Genomic DNA, 16,574 nt, shown 5'->3' with positions numbered 1-16,574 from the left:
GACCATATGAGTATGTTCTCAGATGAATTTGTATATACGGATACATGCTATTACTATAGCAATGAAAGGATTTCTATGTGGCTGCATATGATTATACACAGAACAACGTTGCTTGGCTGCCCCATCTGCACTTGTCTAACTGAACCATATGAGACCATTTCATCAGCTTGTTTACCTAAATTTCAGATTAGTGACATGCTGCAATACCTTGTACATGCTTACCTAATTTCATGTTTCCTGAAAAGTGAATTCAAACCAAATAAATAGTCATAAAATAATATTGTAAGCAATAGCAACTCATTTAGTCAACCTGTAGCATCTTCATAGGAGTCTGTATTCTGTATATTGTCCACTTACAGACTTGGGGCATACAAGGTACGGTCTTCACCGGAGTCGTTCCAGCTATTGGTATTCTGGGTGGACAGATGTTTCATTTACTGCTAAATCATTAGGCTCACAGCTGAAATGTAAATCTTGCTGTGGTCCATAGGAGGTGTAAAGTGATTAAATGTTACAGTGAGGAAACATACACAGACATAGAGCCTTATAATATGTTACCATGAAAGACAGGGTGAGGTCAGGCATCCCGGACATCTTGACACAGGCATCCACAACTCCCTGGATCTCAGCAAACACAGTGGAACCTGGCATTGGGGGAGAGGAAGCAAGTCACAGTTCATTAAGTAGAAAGGGTTATACGCATTATCTACAATCCTAAATATAAACTCTACTCGACCAGATCTGGTTCCCACAATCACAACATAACACATATTTAAAAAAACAACAACACTATGTTTAAAAATGAATCCATTCTATGGGCTCCCTTGTGTCTCTAACAGCCAGAAGTACATACACCCTGGGGGGAATTTATCAAAACTGGAGCAGACAAAATCTGGAGCAGTTGCCCTGGGCAACCAATCACCAACTCTCTTCAGTTAAGGTTTAAAATTGAAAGAGAGAAGCTGATTGTGACGGACCCCCGTACTCAGGATGAGTATGTCCGCCGCTGTCTTCTTCCTTGCTGAGGAGATATTGGAACCCGCTGATCTGTAGCTCCCAGTTTCCCCAGTCACTAGCCAAGGCTTGAGTGTAGGGTAAACAAACTCTGCTTTATTGAGCGACTGCACAAACTTTTATACAGCAAGTGATGAAATCAGAATATAATCCCATCACATCCACCTCCCCTCCTCCCAGACCATCGGTCTGCTCAACACCACAGGTGTCCACCTGCTAACGAACTCCAGACAGCCATAGCAGGAGCCTGGCCAGAATGTCATTGTTCTGAGCTCCCTCAGAGAACAATGGGAGATAACGAGGGATGGTGCTGATAGTCTTTACATAACTAGGTCACACAGCATAACGCACTCAAACATAACTCAATACCAATACACATTTAACTTAACCAATACACATAAACTGATCACCATGTCGTCACACTGATCGGTTGCCATGCACTGCTGCTTTAGAATTTTGAAAACTGCCTGCTCCAGTTTTGATGAATGCCCCCAATATGTTTACATGGAGATCTATCCTCTTCAGCCGTTAGCTGCTGCTCAGGGTGAGACATTGGCAAAGATCAAATGTTAAAAGGTATCCCATCGCACTCCAGACCCATTTATCTCTTCTTGCAACTGCAGTGGGTAATGAAATGGCCAGCAGATGGTACCACGAAAACAACAGAGCTAATGAGGTCACCAGCACACACGGGTCCACATCATCAATCCGTGCATTATAGATGTTCGAAGAAAGATTGCAATGTTTCGGAACCAGTGTGGCCCCTTCATCAGGCAAAGCAATGTGAAATTGTTTTGCCTGATGAAGGTACCACACTGGTTCGGAAACATTGCGATCTTTTAGGAGAACGTATTTATCTAAGATCTATATAGAACCGATTGATAATGTGGACTGCAGTGTGCTGGTGACCTCATTACCTACATTAGAAGATGACAGCTGCAAACCCCTATTGGGTTTTCTGAAATACAACAGTAAAATAATTCCTTTACATGTGCAGTAAGCTGTAACTCTCTGAAGTAACATTCATCCTATGTTAAATATACTCTATAATAACAGACTGACAAACATTCACATATGAGCAAATGTATTATGTGTAACAAGGATATTGATGGTAGTGTTCCCTGCTATACTTTACTGAACTGCCACCATTGTGACACATGGATAGGGGAACAGACACTAAGGGGTATAGCCATAAAGCACTATATGTCACACTCTGTCAGCAAATCTCTTACCTGAAGGTTTATTAGGTGTACAAGCTAACTTTGGTTGTTGCCAGCATTAGGTAAACTGCAATTTCTCAATATGTAATAAAGCCTTAGAATACCAAAGATGAAGAAGAATACCCATGCTACATATACAACCATAAATCTTTATTATGTGATATGTCTAACATCAAAATTCAGGTAACAGTACTTATTTCTATCAAATGTCATTTTCACTATAATAGTAATACTTGAGCTTATATTTTAAATTCAGACTGAACAAATTAGTACCTTTAATAGACATGTGGAGACAAAAAATAAGCTGTCCATTAAGATACAGTGTGAACTAAATAGTGTGGACTTTGGGAAAACATGCGAAGCGTGTTAATCTAGTCACTATCTTTTCGGTTATATTTGATGATATTGTTATAATTTTATAAGTTCCTTAGGTATTATACTGGACCCAGGTGTTTCTTTGTTTATTAATTCTTTATTCAGGTTTTGACATCCATAATGTACAAACAATATCATACAAATTGACTTTCTCCTAGATATTTCCATACCGCCACATCTATTTATATCCTTCATCCATCCCTCTCTTTTTCCTGCCATGTCCTCATCCATCCAGCCACAGGCCCAGGGAGCGAGGACGGGAGCTATGCATCCTTCCGTCATATTATATCCATTTCGTCCCCCGTATATCCCCAAGTGAATTCCCCCGTGTTAACTACTACTACTACTATCTTTATAGACCCCCATTTAACACTTGCCCTCTCCCTCCCACCCTTTCATTCCCCACAGTGTTTGGTATATTTACCCAGGTGTTTCTAATGCTTCACTGAGTAGGGTTACATTTTTAGTGTTCAATTAACAAAGATTAAAAAAAAAATAAAAAAATACCATGGCCCCTGCCTACCTTACTGAAGCTACCAACATGGAACAGCAGCTTTGTCAGCTAGTAACTTCACTGCAAGAAGGCTGCAAGTGTGCCCCCTTGCCATGTAAATTCCAGCCCACATGCCCTTTAGCATTTGGGGTGCTTAGAGAGGGGTTCACTAAAAATGGATACCCCCTTGCAATAATCCAGTGTTCAGATATGTGTCGGTGCGCCCGCTACCCAAAAGGGTTACAGTTGGTGAAATCATCAGGGAACCCAGGGAGTCACCTCGCTAGTAGGGGTTGACCGATATGGGTTTTTCACATCCGATACTGAATATGGGCCACCTTTCAGGCCGATAACCAATATCAGGTACCAATATTCTGTTTACAGCTGAATGTAAACAGCAGGCTATTGCCGAATATCGGGCGACCCCTAGTGATGGCTGTGAAGTGGAGATCCGATAATAAAGTCGACCCCTACTCGCTAGTGTTATCTGCTTGCCTAAAACCATTTCCTGGCCAGGATTCCCTTAACATCACAGCCTCAGGTTTTGAAGGGAACTTGGAGTGACACAGGTAGGGGAAAAAATGAGGCATCCCTAGATAAGATTAGGTAAAATGTAATGTTACTATTTTATTTTATTAGAGTTTTTTTTTTTTTTTGCTGACTTACATTTACCATTAAATAAATTACAATTAAATAGATCACCATTACCAGCTCACCAAGGAGGGGTGGCCCCCTAATCAAGGGAAGCACGCAAGCAGCTGGGTATGCCAAACCCCTTGGAACCAATACCAGGCATGGGTGCTTTTGGAGGGATACTCTTTTTGGGGTTCCCTCTCAAACACCTTTCTAATGCTAAAGGACATTTAGACAGATAGTTAAAAAAAAAAACCTCCAAGTGCTAAAAAACACAGGATACTATGGACCGCACCACATGCAGATTTGCGATTTTTCAACACTCACTAAAAGAATGCTTCAAACATTTGCTGTGTGAACTAGCCACCTATGTTCTCAATGATAACATGCATGATGCATTCATTCCTTGATAGAGTACAAAAGTACCTTTCTTGTTTAAGATAGTCTACATCATCGTTTACCTAGCGATATAGGGTTAAGCCTCTTCACACTTAAGCCATGCTTTAACCTGCCATGGCATGCAATTTAGAGGTGTTACAACTTCCAAACATTCCACTGGAATCTGTTTGAATGTTGAATTGCAGTTCAATCACCCTTGATGCACTTTTGCCAGCAACGTGTTTTCTCATGTCTGTGATTTTATTTCGTTTCTGGTAAATGCAATAAAATAACGTTAAGGTGTCTGATGAACCAGCTCTGATAAGAGATTTTTATCAGTTGTCTCCTTTCCCTCCAGTTAATACCTTTCATCTAAATAAGTAAACGGAACATATTATATAAGCCGTCCAATAACCACATTCGCTGAGGCAAGGTTATAAAACTGGTGCAAAGATAAAACAAAGCTATTGCAGAGTCATGGCTGGTGTTCCAGTGTAGTTTGTCAATAAAACTTGGAACTCGTTTCTTATAGGTAACAGGTATTACGGTTGGTGGCACTACCTGGGTTGTATAAAGACTCCCTCACCCAGTAACCTCACTTCTCACCTACCTCCGTGTATGTTTTGTTACTACCCTACAGATCAAAACACCACAATTAAACCCTTTACATCATCATTTATTTAGCTGAAGACAAACTAACTCATGCACAATAATATTTGACCATTCCCAGTAAGCTAAAAACAGGTCAAACCTGAATTAATAAATCATCAAGATCCTTTAAGAATGCGAAGAAACTTAAAGCCCAACTCCAAAACCTACTCCCCTTCCCTGTTACACAGTCCAACCTGGATTGCCCCCCTGGCCATGTCATTCATTTAATTACAAAGCATTTTTTCAAGCTGGCCTATATTTGGGATGTACCCACTTCTCCTCTCATGCCACTGGTGGCAGTCCTCCATGCCACAGGGTGCAAGGCTGATGTAATGAAGTCAGCACTTTTCTCTGCCGCACTGTGCTGTAAAGCTGGCAATACAATGCTCGCATTTCAGCCAAAATTCCAGCCATGGGTGGTCCTGTCTCAGCATACCCCTAGCTTGACAAAAGTCACTCAAAGAAGCCTATGTTGGCCATTTTAAAATATTCTGAGCTAGTTATTTAAAAAAAAAAAAGGATTAAAAAAAGGAACAATGGTAAGCTCTGATAAGGGTTATATGTTCTCCCCTTTTAAAGTTAGAGGGGAGAATCTTAGAGGGGACAGGACCTCTTAAAGGTCTGAGTCCAAAACAATTTATAAACAGTTGATGACCTTGTTATACAAGGTTAATGCAAAAAAAAAAAACCAACAATGCCAATGTGACAGCCAAATGTGTGTAGAAAGAATGACTACAGTGACCAGCAGAGATCTATAAAATGCTAATTGCTGCCAATGTATTAGAACACCACAGGAATGGAAATAAAGAAAACAAAGTACAACTTCATCTGAGAAAGAGATGGACATAGCCAAAGACATGCTGGAAGGTTAATTGGCTCCTCTCTAAGTTGGCCCTCTATGTATGCATGCATAGGGACCTTAGATTGTAAGCTCCTTGAGGGTAGGGACTGATGTGAATGTGCAACTATGTAAAGTGCTGCGTAAATTGTCGGCGCTATATAAATACCTGTAATAAATAAATAAAAGCACAAATCTCTTAGATGATAAGGGAAAAGGGGCATAATGAGAACTTGTGGAACAGACTTACTAGCCCAGCCAAAGGGGACTTTTGGTGGTCCAGACTTTCAGACTCGCTGTTTTATAAAATAAAAACTTAGAAATCATGGCATAGTGTATGTATACTGTATATTGATCTGTGTGTTTACAATTTTGTTATATAAATGATGTAAAGGCTGACTTCTAGTGTGCTTTTTTAATCTACAGCAACCTTCTAAACCTTTTTTTCATGGTGGATCTTTGAAATAACGTTTAGTACTAAAAGGAACTCCTGAAAAATAATTACTATATCTACAATTTACAGTATATTAGCGTGGTGATCAGTGGGAATAATGCCCTCCTTACAGATAGCTACAATGATCAATAGTGTCAGTGGTTACTTATCTTTAAGGCAAAATATGCTTAAGGAACCCCTAACAACCTCTGAAGGAGCCCCGTTTGAGAAATGATGATCTACAGTAAAGCAACAACCATTAATGAGGATTTCCTTTGTTTTGCTCTTATTCCAAGCATCATATACAGTACTTCCGCCTAGCACATCAAAATACCTCGTGTGTGTGTTTTTCCTGTCACTTGGATAGACACGAGACAGACCCTTCAATGGACATTTTGAATTGCTCCTCTGGCCCCATCTGCTATACCCCTAAACCAGACTAAAGTTTAGAAAGGAGAAGCTAACTGAGCAAAGGTTGGCGCAGTCATCCCTGCAAAAAAAATTCTGTATGTGAAATATGGAGCTCAATGAGCCTTCAATTTATGTGTTATTACATGTTTTAGGTATGGCAGAGGTTTCAGCTGGACAGGCCAGCTGTCCAGCTGGCCTTAGGTATGGCAGAGGTTTCAGCTGTTTCAGCTGGAGGGCCTAAAATACACTTTAAGTCATGCCAATTCATCCCTCCTCATAGTAAACCTGTTCTAATACTTGCATGACTGGGTCTCCTTCCCAGCCTCCAAAAACACCTCCGCACTATAAACCTGTTCTACAACCCTTTCATCACCGTGCCCTTTCCTTCCTTAGCCTTCAATCATATACTTGTCATTGATTACAAGTTCTCCCCCCTCCATGAGAGCCTACCACTTCAGGATTCTGTCCTCACTGTAAGGCTGACCATACTAACTAATTTTTGACGAACGAAGGAAATGATTTTGTTTTGCGCATGTGCTGTATTCTTGATACGGTTTTTGTGGAACGAAAAACTGATTCATCGATTTTCGTTTGGCCCAAGAAAAACTTGCCAACCTCACCAAAGCAACAAAATTCAAGCAGGAGTACAGTAAAAAAAAAAATGTTGGTGTACCATCAACCATCGTGTGCGATTTCCGAACAAGAATCGAAGAGTGTATGGTCACCTTTAGACTTCACCTTAGCAGTCAATCATGCTGGTTATACTCTTCCCACTAAAAGCTGAAGAGGAGGTAATGGATGATGGGATTTGCAGTTTGTACAGTTATTTTAAATGAACTCAATCTGACCAACATAAAATACACAACAGTTACCAGATCTAACTTTACTAGCCTCTAACACAGTGACAGATTTAAAGACATAATAGGCCCCTTTACCAGATTTGTCTATGATTGCATCTACTTCTTCAATTACATCAAAATAGGCCTCATTGTTGTTGTACTTGACCGCAGCCCTTCTCCATGGGATGTTGGACAGTTGTCCAGTGGGCAGTGTTTCTCCCATATTGCTACTACCTGTAAAATAAGAGAACAAAAATAATGTGTAATAGCTGATCCCGGAATTTAAAAAGATCATGGCAAACCAAACACCAATAAACCAAAACTTTCAAATGCTGTCATAAACAGGCTCTGAGTAGATTTTAGCAATACAAATCGCTTATCTGGGAGCCCTCCCACTCCCCCCAATAAAAAATACCAGTGAAAGGTATAATAAAATAGAAAGACAAATACTCCTCCTACGGCCTGGTTTCTAGTTGCTTCCTGTAGGCACCAATGATGTCACTGGGGGTCACTGCGTGATTGTTGGAAATCTAAGGATCCTAACTTTATCTATAGGACCCTTTCAGCATTGTGCAGGAGTGTGATTTTGCCTATTAGAAGGTCCAGTGATGTCACCCTCGCCTAGGCAAGAATGCTAGAATCCGGGGTAAAGGGTAAATATTTTTCACATTTTTCTTTTAATTCTTTTGATGCTTTTCATTGATAAATATTACATTTGGGGGACATTTTAAAAATACGAAATGAAAGTACATGCAAATCCAAAGTAGGTATAGAGGCACTCGCAGGTCTTGCAGCGGAGAGAAGTCAAAGCATCAGCATTTTATGGTCAACGGTTTGACGTAGCTCAGTCCTGCTTTATGAAGACTGAACTCCGCTGTAAGACCCATGAGTGCCTCTATACCTATTTTGGATTTGTATGGATATTTTTGTGGATGACCACCTGGGCATTTACCTTACAAATACAGTGCTCTAGCTATCCTTGAGACTGTCCAAGTGAAAATATATGATAGCTTCCCTTAAAAAAAGAGATACAAGGACCTAAAAGAAATACAAAATTAAAAAAAAACAGACCTCACAATATGTGGACTACTTATATAGCTGGGACTGCCACATACCAGCACTTCACAGGTTAAAACTTTAGAACTACCATCACTGATTTTAAAAGATCAAGAACTTATCAGCGTTCCCTGCTGATTCACCTGCTAAATGCGGCTTGGGCATGTATTCTAGCTTTGTGGAGGAGATCAAACTGATGGAGGACCTAACCTCCTCGCTATGTGGGTCTCAGCACAAGTTTATAGTTACCTGGGCAGGGTGGTATCAGCTCAGGGATTCCTCTGAGTTCTCTCAGGTATGCCAAGAGTTATTCACCGGCAGTGATACTCCCGAAGTGATTTTTAAGGGGTCGTGCAGGAGAAGCTTTGGGAGCTCCAAGCATGAGGCGTCCATGGGCCGGGGTTTGGTCTTTGTCTCCCCTTCTCCTGGTTGCTTCTTTGTTGTGATTTATGTATACTGTCTTTCTATGTCATACTTTTTCATTTCCTTTGCCCTCTTTTGGTATGTATGGAACTGTCCGCTCCAATTGAGGGATAGTCTCCCATGAGTCACATTTCTGTTTCTGTTTAGTCATGAGTCTGAAAAATGGAAAATGCCTTGGGAGTTCTGGTGCAGATAGATGGATAGACTGCAGGCGAACAATTGGGGGGGCCTGGCCAGTTCTGATACTGCTCTGTTTATTACACTGGAGAGATCTATGCAAACGTTTGATTATGTCAGGCCTTGAGGCCCATATGTTTCATGTTTCTGTACCATGCTCTTTTGCTTATAAATAAAGAATTTAAAAAAAAATAAAAAGATTAAGAACTAGAACTTGCACTGTGAAGGAAAGTGAAAAAAGAATAAATTCTAAATAGAACTGTTACTTCTATTTTATAAGAACTCTGAGCAAACTTCATGGTGATGAATGGTGTTCCTGCCACGTAGAGCTCAGCACTGTGGTGAACAGCATTCTGCTTTGTCACAGTTTACCTTTAACCTTTCACCTTTCCACACACAAACTGTTCCAGCTCACAGCTTTTATCTCCACATTATGTCAGCAATCTACAGAGCAGAGGTCAAACAGCTACATTAAAGGGAAACTATAGTGTATTATCTGCGAGTGTTCATTAACTAGAATATTTCATTTTTTTAATGTGATTTACCACTTTGCTTACTTTACCAGATTTCCGTCACTAGATTTTTTTAAGACAAACTTTGTTAAAAAAAATAAAACAAAAGATAATTGAAACAGAGAAAAGGTTAAAAAGGAGAACTATAGGGTTAAGGCTTTTCCCCATAGTTCTCCTTAGGGTGACGGGAGGACACAAACTTGCGTCCTCCCGTCACCCTAGGCTCAGTATACCGCGAGCTGTAGCTCGCGGTATACTGAGACGCTGCAGCTGAAGCGGATCCTGACAATTGTGCCGGGATCCGCCCAGCTGCGTGACTGACAGCTGGCTCTGCCTATCTAGAGGCAGAGCCAGCTGTACCCGCCCACTCCCCCGTCCGTTCCGCCAGTCAGCGCTGGCGGATCGGAGCAGGGAGGGGGGAATCGAGCCCCTCCCCTGTCACGACAGAGAGCCGTGACAGGATCGAGGTGAGCGAACGCCGGTATGTGTTCTCTCACCTCCCGATCTACTGAGCTGGCCTCTAGCCGGCTCATTGTCACAGGTCGGCTAGAACTATGAGGTGAGTGAAAAGCACTCACCTCATAGTTCCCCTTTGAAAAGCAATGCTGCCAGCAATGCCAATCTTTGATCTCGTGAAGAGCTGAGCTGCTTCAAAGATATTAAGTATCCAACACTTTCAGGTGTATCTTAAGCATCTGACACACCCGGAAGTGAAGAATACTGAAGATCTTTCACCAGCGCGACAGGCAAGTATATTATTTTCTTTGCAGGGAGAACTTTTTTAGTTTTGTGTTTTCAGATAAAATTTCAGATACACAAAGAGTGTGCATTGTAAGAGAGGAGAATAGTACAATCACTGTGCATTACCAACCTATGTATGTATTGAGGGAACATGGCCGCTCCCCATCTACAGATTAGAGTACATGCACAGACTGTACATCTTCCTTTTCATCATGAATTTTGGATCTTAGAAACATATAATGTATTATAAACATGTAGAGTTGTGGTTTGCAGACAGGAAGGTTTGCTTTGATATTGGCCACCATATGTGGGAAAACAGCACAAGATGAACTGATTTGCACATGGAAACTTTTTACTTTAACTGTATCTGTATCAGAGTTTATTTGTGGCTCCCATATTTTTGCTCCAACCTGAACCCTTCAACCCAAATTAGTCCTGTGTCTGAACTTAACAGGAGGCCTTTTTTTTTTTTAACGTCAAGTATATATCTGGGCAAAAAGAAAATGCTGTACATCTCTGCAATATGTTAAGCCCTCAGGGGCAGGGCCCTCCTTACCATCTTATGCTGAATTGTATTGTGATTGTAATGTCTGCCCTATATTGTAAAGTGCTGCGCAAACTGTTGGCGCTATATCAATTCTGTATAATAATATGTGCACATTTCTCTATGTTTTGCCTCTTCAAAACCAATGACAGAAATCCAGTGACCTCCCAACTTCTAAGTTTCTGTTTTGGAGATAAGGGGGACGGGGTATTAGTCCAATAGAGGAGTACTCAAACAGAACTGATGACACTGCTTTGGATTTTAGTGCAGTGGAGGCAGAAGTGTCAGCTCACTACAGAAAATTAAAAGCACAACGGATTTCTGGCTGGGTTAACAGGTATTTTTATGTCCTTTTAGAGTAAACAAAACATGGGGAATGTGCGTATATTTTTTAATCTGCTGAGACATACACATTAAAGGAGTAGAGAAGGCAATCACTTCTGTCAGTTATCACAAGCAATGAAAGCACTGCTAGTAACATAAAAAAGCTGCATATAAAAGAAAACCTAGAAAACAAGATAACCGACATATAGGAGCTCATTCACATGGGCTTTCACGCCCATGCAGAGACCTGCTACTGGGAGGGACAGTTGCTGAGAGTAATTGCATGCACACCCCTATGGGAGGAGGTGGCTGCACACTAAACCCACACCTGCTCATTCGTGCAGGTCAAGGGTGCCGGCACTTGGATGCAGAGAGTGTGCGTCAAGTGTGGGCACCCGGACCTGTAGGTTCAGGTCAGCGTGTAGCCGCATCCTCCCATAGGGGTGTACAGGCGGCCACACACAATTACACGCAGGATTCGTCCCTCCCAGGGACAGGTCTCTGCAAAAGTGTGCACGCCCATGTGAATGAGCCCTTACGCAGCGTTGCCTAATCTATGTTAGGTGAAATTTTAGTCCAAAACAGCTGCACCTCAGCAGGAAAAAATGATCATCTATTATTGCATTTCTGAATTAGGCATGTATCAAGCTATTTCATGTATTTTTAAAAAGCAGCTACTAAAAGTAAGTGAATATGACTTCAAATATCAAATCATCCCCAATTTAGTAACACTCAAACAGAGAGGGAGGGCCGACACTAGGAGCCAGTCGTATGTGCTGCATGTGGAAGATAGTTACATAGGTTACATTGTCGCCCTGATGAAGGGACCCTGTGCGGTCCCGAAACGTCGTTTTGTATGTGACGATTGGTCCGATTAAATGGACATCAAAGATATTTGCTGAGTGCTGGTGATTCCTGCTTTCTATCGTATGTGCTACATGGACATGTGCCGACAAGGAACATGCTGAGAAAAAGGAGAGAAGAGAGGGATGACATCATCATCATCAGCTGCTCATTCTCCCTCCAGTCACAGGCTGGGGGTGGGAAGGTGACCACAATGAGGTCCTTAACTGCAGTAGAAAAAAAAAATCAAGTCAGTAACCATACTGAGCTGTATAAATCTCACCTTCTTTGTTCTCCTTTAGGAGATAACTGCACAGGAAGTCAGCTGATCATTGGAGAATATGGTCCCCCACTATACCACTTTTATTGTAAATATATTCTGCTCTGATACATGCCTAAATCATTATTACAAAACTGGTTTATAGAAACCATCCAATAAATTATATTTAAATGTTTCTAAGGGCTCATCTGTGCTAAAGTAAATGAATAGGAAAGTGGAAATATGTGACTAAGAAAAGACAAGTGAATGTATTACAGACCTGTGAGGGAGTTGACTACAGATCTCAGGATCGTTGGGGGTTTGATCAGCTCCTTCAAGATATTGGATTCTGTTGCCAAAGGAAATCCATTATCCAACATCTCTTCCAGCAGCTCGTACACAATGACCACGTTATCCTTCAGGCAGGTCTCAGAGCACTCCCCAAAATAGTCCTGGGAGACATTTATAGAAACATGACAAGTGCGCCTGACCGATATCACGATAATGAACAATGACAGGACAAGCTGTGCTCACCCTGGACTCGACAGATGAACAGATCTAGCTGAGTGCTAACACTTGGGGACCTAAATATAAAACCTGAACTGAATAGTTGTCCTTTCTTCCATGATACTTCGTCTGATACATTCATCCATTTAGAAAACGGCTCCAGGAAAGATTTCCAATTATTTTTATTGTATTGCCAGTGAAAATAATCCAAGGAAAGCGGGAGATAAACTTTTATTTGGCCAATTGTTGGCGGTCAGTTCATTTCAAAATGGAAAGTTGCACTTTGAACACTAAACTGCCAGAGCAATTTTTAAATCTTTCCCCAAAATCTGCATTTTTGTCTAAAACATTATTTAGAACCCAAAATATTTTCTGAAAGTAGAGGCCCAGAAGAATAAAAAGATTGTAGTTGCAGTTTTTTATATTGCAAGATATTTGCACAACTGTTTATTGACTCTATATTTTCAGTAAAAAAAAAAAATACATTAAAATGAATTTGAGTACACACAAACAGAATAGTATATATTTTGTCCACACATTTTATTTTGTCCCCAAAAGATTAGGGATTATAGATATGCCAGGCCTCAAAACTGCATGCAAATGATAAACTGCGAAAAAGCACGGCACCCCAAATTATCAAGTGTCACATTTTAAATGCCTTTATGCCAGTCTGGAGTTAACCAGAAATGAAGGACCTACAATTATTTCCACTTTGGCATACGTGTTGATATCCTATATGTGCTGCGCAATCATTGTTTATATACATGTGCGTGCCCTACATGTGTGTTTGGGATTATGGGAGTGCTTTAAAAAAACATTTATATTTATCCTTTTATGTTCTAATTTTTCTATCAGTTTTTCCCCACTTACCCTTATTACTATCATAATGGGGCTAACAAGTCCCCTATGTACTAGCATTGGGTTGGTGACAGGTACTCTTTATAGAGACATCAGAGGTCTATTAGACCCCTATTGTCTCCCCTGCGCTCTGCTAGAGGCACTCATGCAAAGACTGTGCCTGACCTGCTGTTAGCCCAGCTTTTCAGACAGGAATTTCACAGTTCTGAACCAGGGAATGCTGAGAGCAGAGTCCGCCCAGGTTCACACACTGGAGAGGACATTGGGAAGTGTATATTCCCGCTCACCATGCAGACAATCTTTGGTGTGATCCCTGGCTTCCAGGAGGAGTCAGAAAGCTTGGGAACCATGGGGGTGGTGCAGGGGTGTAGTCAGAATGCGCTGTGAGCTTGTTTTAACCACTCCAGGCCAAGACACCTGTTGGGAAGATACACACTTACTTCCTACAGGAAGTGATGGGAACTCTCTCCAATTTGAACAAAGACAAAAAACACCAGATTTCCCCTCTCTAACTCTAAAGCCTATGAGCTGTTCTATTTATTGTTTGCATTTCCTGCTCAGATGATATTCAGTACAGTATGTGCAATATGGACTTATCCTGTACGGATGCCTCATCTGCCTAACATACAGATCAATGACTGCATATCTGTATCTGAAATATGACACAAAAGTACGCAAGTTGCATCAACAATTATTCTCAAATCTTAGCAACCCAAACTCGTACTTCTAACATACACAATGGAATTCTTTTACAGTGTGATATTAAAAGCATCTGTCACACAATGTTAGCAAGTTAGTAACTAGGACCTTGCTGTCCTATGAGCATGGTACACTATTAAAAGAAGAATATTAAGACCCAGTTCCCTATAGAAATCAGATACCGGCAGCAGTACCTACCTGAAATGTATCTGCGACTCGATGAAGAAACTCGATGACAAAAAGCGGAGTCACCTCACTCTGAATAACCGCCACAAAGAACAGTTTTTCGCGGTAAATGCTGATAAGGTAATGATGAGGGGTGGGAATGACGGGAGGAACATTCTCCACATCCGCTGCCTTCTCCTGAGCTTCAAAGAAATAGTCGCACACAGAACGACCCACTACGCTTTTCCAATGTTTCTCTAAGAAAATGTCACCAGAACCATTGATGAGGAAGAGGCTGTGGATCATCTTCTGCAGGAAAAACAAGAAAAGTAGAAGTAAGCTATGAGCAGTATAAGCCAGATGTGTAAACAAATGCTATTGATACACACCGAACTTTTGAGGCTTTCTTTAGTTTCCATCAATGGATCTGGCTCCTGGATTATACAAACAGGCTCCTGAATTCAATTATATTTATTAGGTCTTCAACTAATTATTATTTTCATTATCGATTAGTTGGTCGATTATTTTTTCCGATAATTCGATTAATCGGATAAAAAAATGTAATAAATAAATCCCATCCTTAATTAAAACATACAAATGCAGTGTTACAAATAAAGTTTACTTCAGAATAAAACTGCATGCACAGTATTTTGCAATTGCACTGCACTGGAACGTACGGCATTGCGGTACCATGACAGTGCCAGTGGCACAATTCCGCAGACGGCAGCTAAATGTAAATACAGCAGGTAGTGGGCTGGAGCAATAGCCAGCCTGCTATTGGCCATTCCAAATTGTAATAGCCAATTGCAGGCTGGTTATTGCACTCACCCAATGCTTGCTGTGCCCTCCTCCCAGCATGGAGGAGAAATAGGGGATCCAACCAACTAATCGTTAATGAGAATAGTCTACAACTATTCTCATTATCGATTAGTTGGTTGCAGCCTAATATATATTTATTACATCAGTGCATTAGTAAATGGATTTGCCAATGGATTTGTATTTTTGTCTAGCCTTGAGATTTACACAGCTCTACTAGCTAGGTTAGTGGCTTAGCTGTTCTTTTTTGCTCTTACAGCAGTACAAACTGTTCATCTTCCACATATTATGTCATTGGATAATACAGACTAAACTAATGAAAAGCAAGAGCCCTTGCTCTTGTAGGTCCATGTGCATGCAGTATATCCGATTGGCCCCTTACTGCTGGCCCTCCCTCTTGCAGGCTTTACTGTACAAGGGACTTACAAGAGGACGATTCCAAACCAAATTCAGGTACTTGCACTACTTGCAACTGTAAATACATTTAATTATTTTTGATGAACACATGTTTGTAATTGTTTTCTCCTATAAAGAGGTCCCTCCCAAATACCAAAAATATTAAAAACTCACCAATGAAGTTTGATACAGGATCCAGAGAAAAGCACATAATACAGTAAGTACACGTTATGACATCTGCAGAGGATCACAGAGAACTCAAAGTAAATGGAGTCAAATGCCTGACTTTTGTACAGCAGCAATGTTTCCTGGAAAGCTTAAAGTGACATTAAAGTCAAAAATATTTTCCCCTCCCCCCCAATGTTCGTTAAAGCACGTACCTTAAATGATGTCTCTTAATCCGATCTTCTTTCTTGTCCTTTTCATCTGTCCCTCCAGCGCTGCGGCGGGTCTCCAATCCAGCGCTGACTCCTCTGTCCTTGCTGGCACTTCCTGTCCCACGGTGTCTGCATGAGGGTGCACGCGTCCATAGCCTTACCTCGTGTCTCTCCTCGCGTCCCGGCCAAAAATGTGATCTGCGCATGCGCCCGCCCCAAGATGCTTTGCAGCCGCCCGAGAATTTTCACATTTTCGGATGGGAGCGCACGGGAAGACACGGGTAAGTATTAACCCTTTTCAAAGCATTTTTTTTTCTTTTCTTACACTTTTTGCATAGATCTAGCAGTAGATATATGCAAAAACACCTGAGGCTTTAATTATACTTTAAGCAGCTTGCTGATTGTTGTCACTTGTTGCCTGAAATAGCTCTTTACATCCAAAACAGATATTTCTGGCTTGGCTCTGGCTTGTCGACTCACCTATCAGTTTTACAACCTTTCATTATTGTGATTTATTCATGAGCCCCCCCTCCCCCGCTGCACCCAACTGCAGAAGCCATTGTAAAGTGGGATGGGGGGGGGGGGGGGGGTC

The 16,574-nt window shown here is 41.2% G+C and overlaps 1 protein-coding gene across 2 annotated transcripts in view; it reads right to left on the bottom strand.

Annotated features, from left to right (window-relative positions):
* Positions 1–16,574, bottom strand: part of AP3M1 (adaptor related protein complex 3 mu 1 subunit) — a 40,963-nt gene that overhangs the window by 7,333 nt on the left and 17,056 nt on the right. For both annotated transcript variants that reach the window (XM_018569295.1, XM_018569296.1), the window contains exons 2-5: positions 14,427–14,702; positions 12,445–12,616; positions 7,382–7,519; positions 559–644 (exon numbers count right to left, since the gene is read on the bottom strand). In XM_018569295.1, coding sequence (XP_018424797.1) covers positions 559–644; positions 7,382–7,519; positions 12,445–12,616; positions 14,427–14,699 — 669 coding nt within the window. In that variant the 5' untranslated portion in view covers positions 14,700–14,702. The remainder of the gene's footprint in view (positions 1–558; positions 645–7,381; positions 7,520–12,444; positions 12,617–14,426; positions 14,703–16,574) is intronic.

The sequence above is a fragment of the Nanorana parkeri genome, unplaced genomic scaffold (genome assembly GCF_000935625.1).
Source record: "Nanorana parkeri isolate BGI_ZX_2015 unplaced genomic scaffold, ASM93562v1 scaffold1318, whole genome shotgun sequence".
Lineage (NCBI taxonomy): Eukaryota > Metazoa > Chordata > Amphibia > Anura > Dicroglossidae > Nanorana > Nanorana parkeri.
The sequence above is the reverse complement of the archived record's forward strand: the minus strand, read 5'-3'. Positions and strand labels throughout refer to the sequence as shown.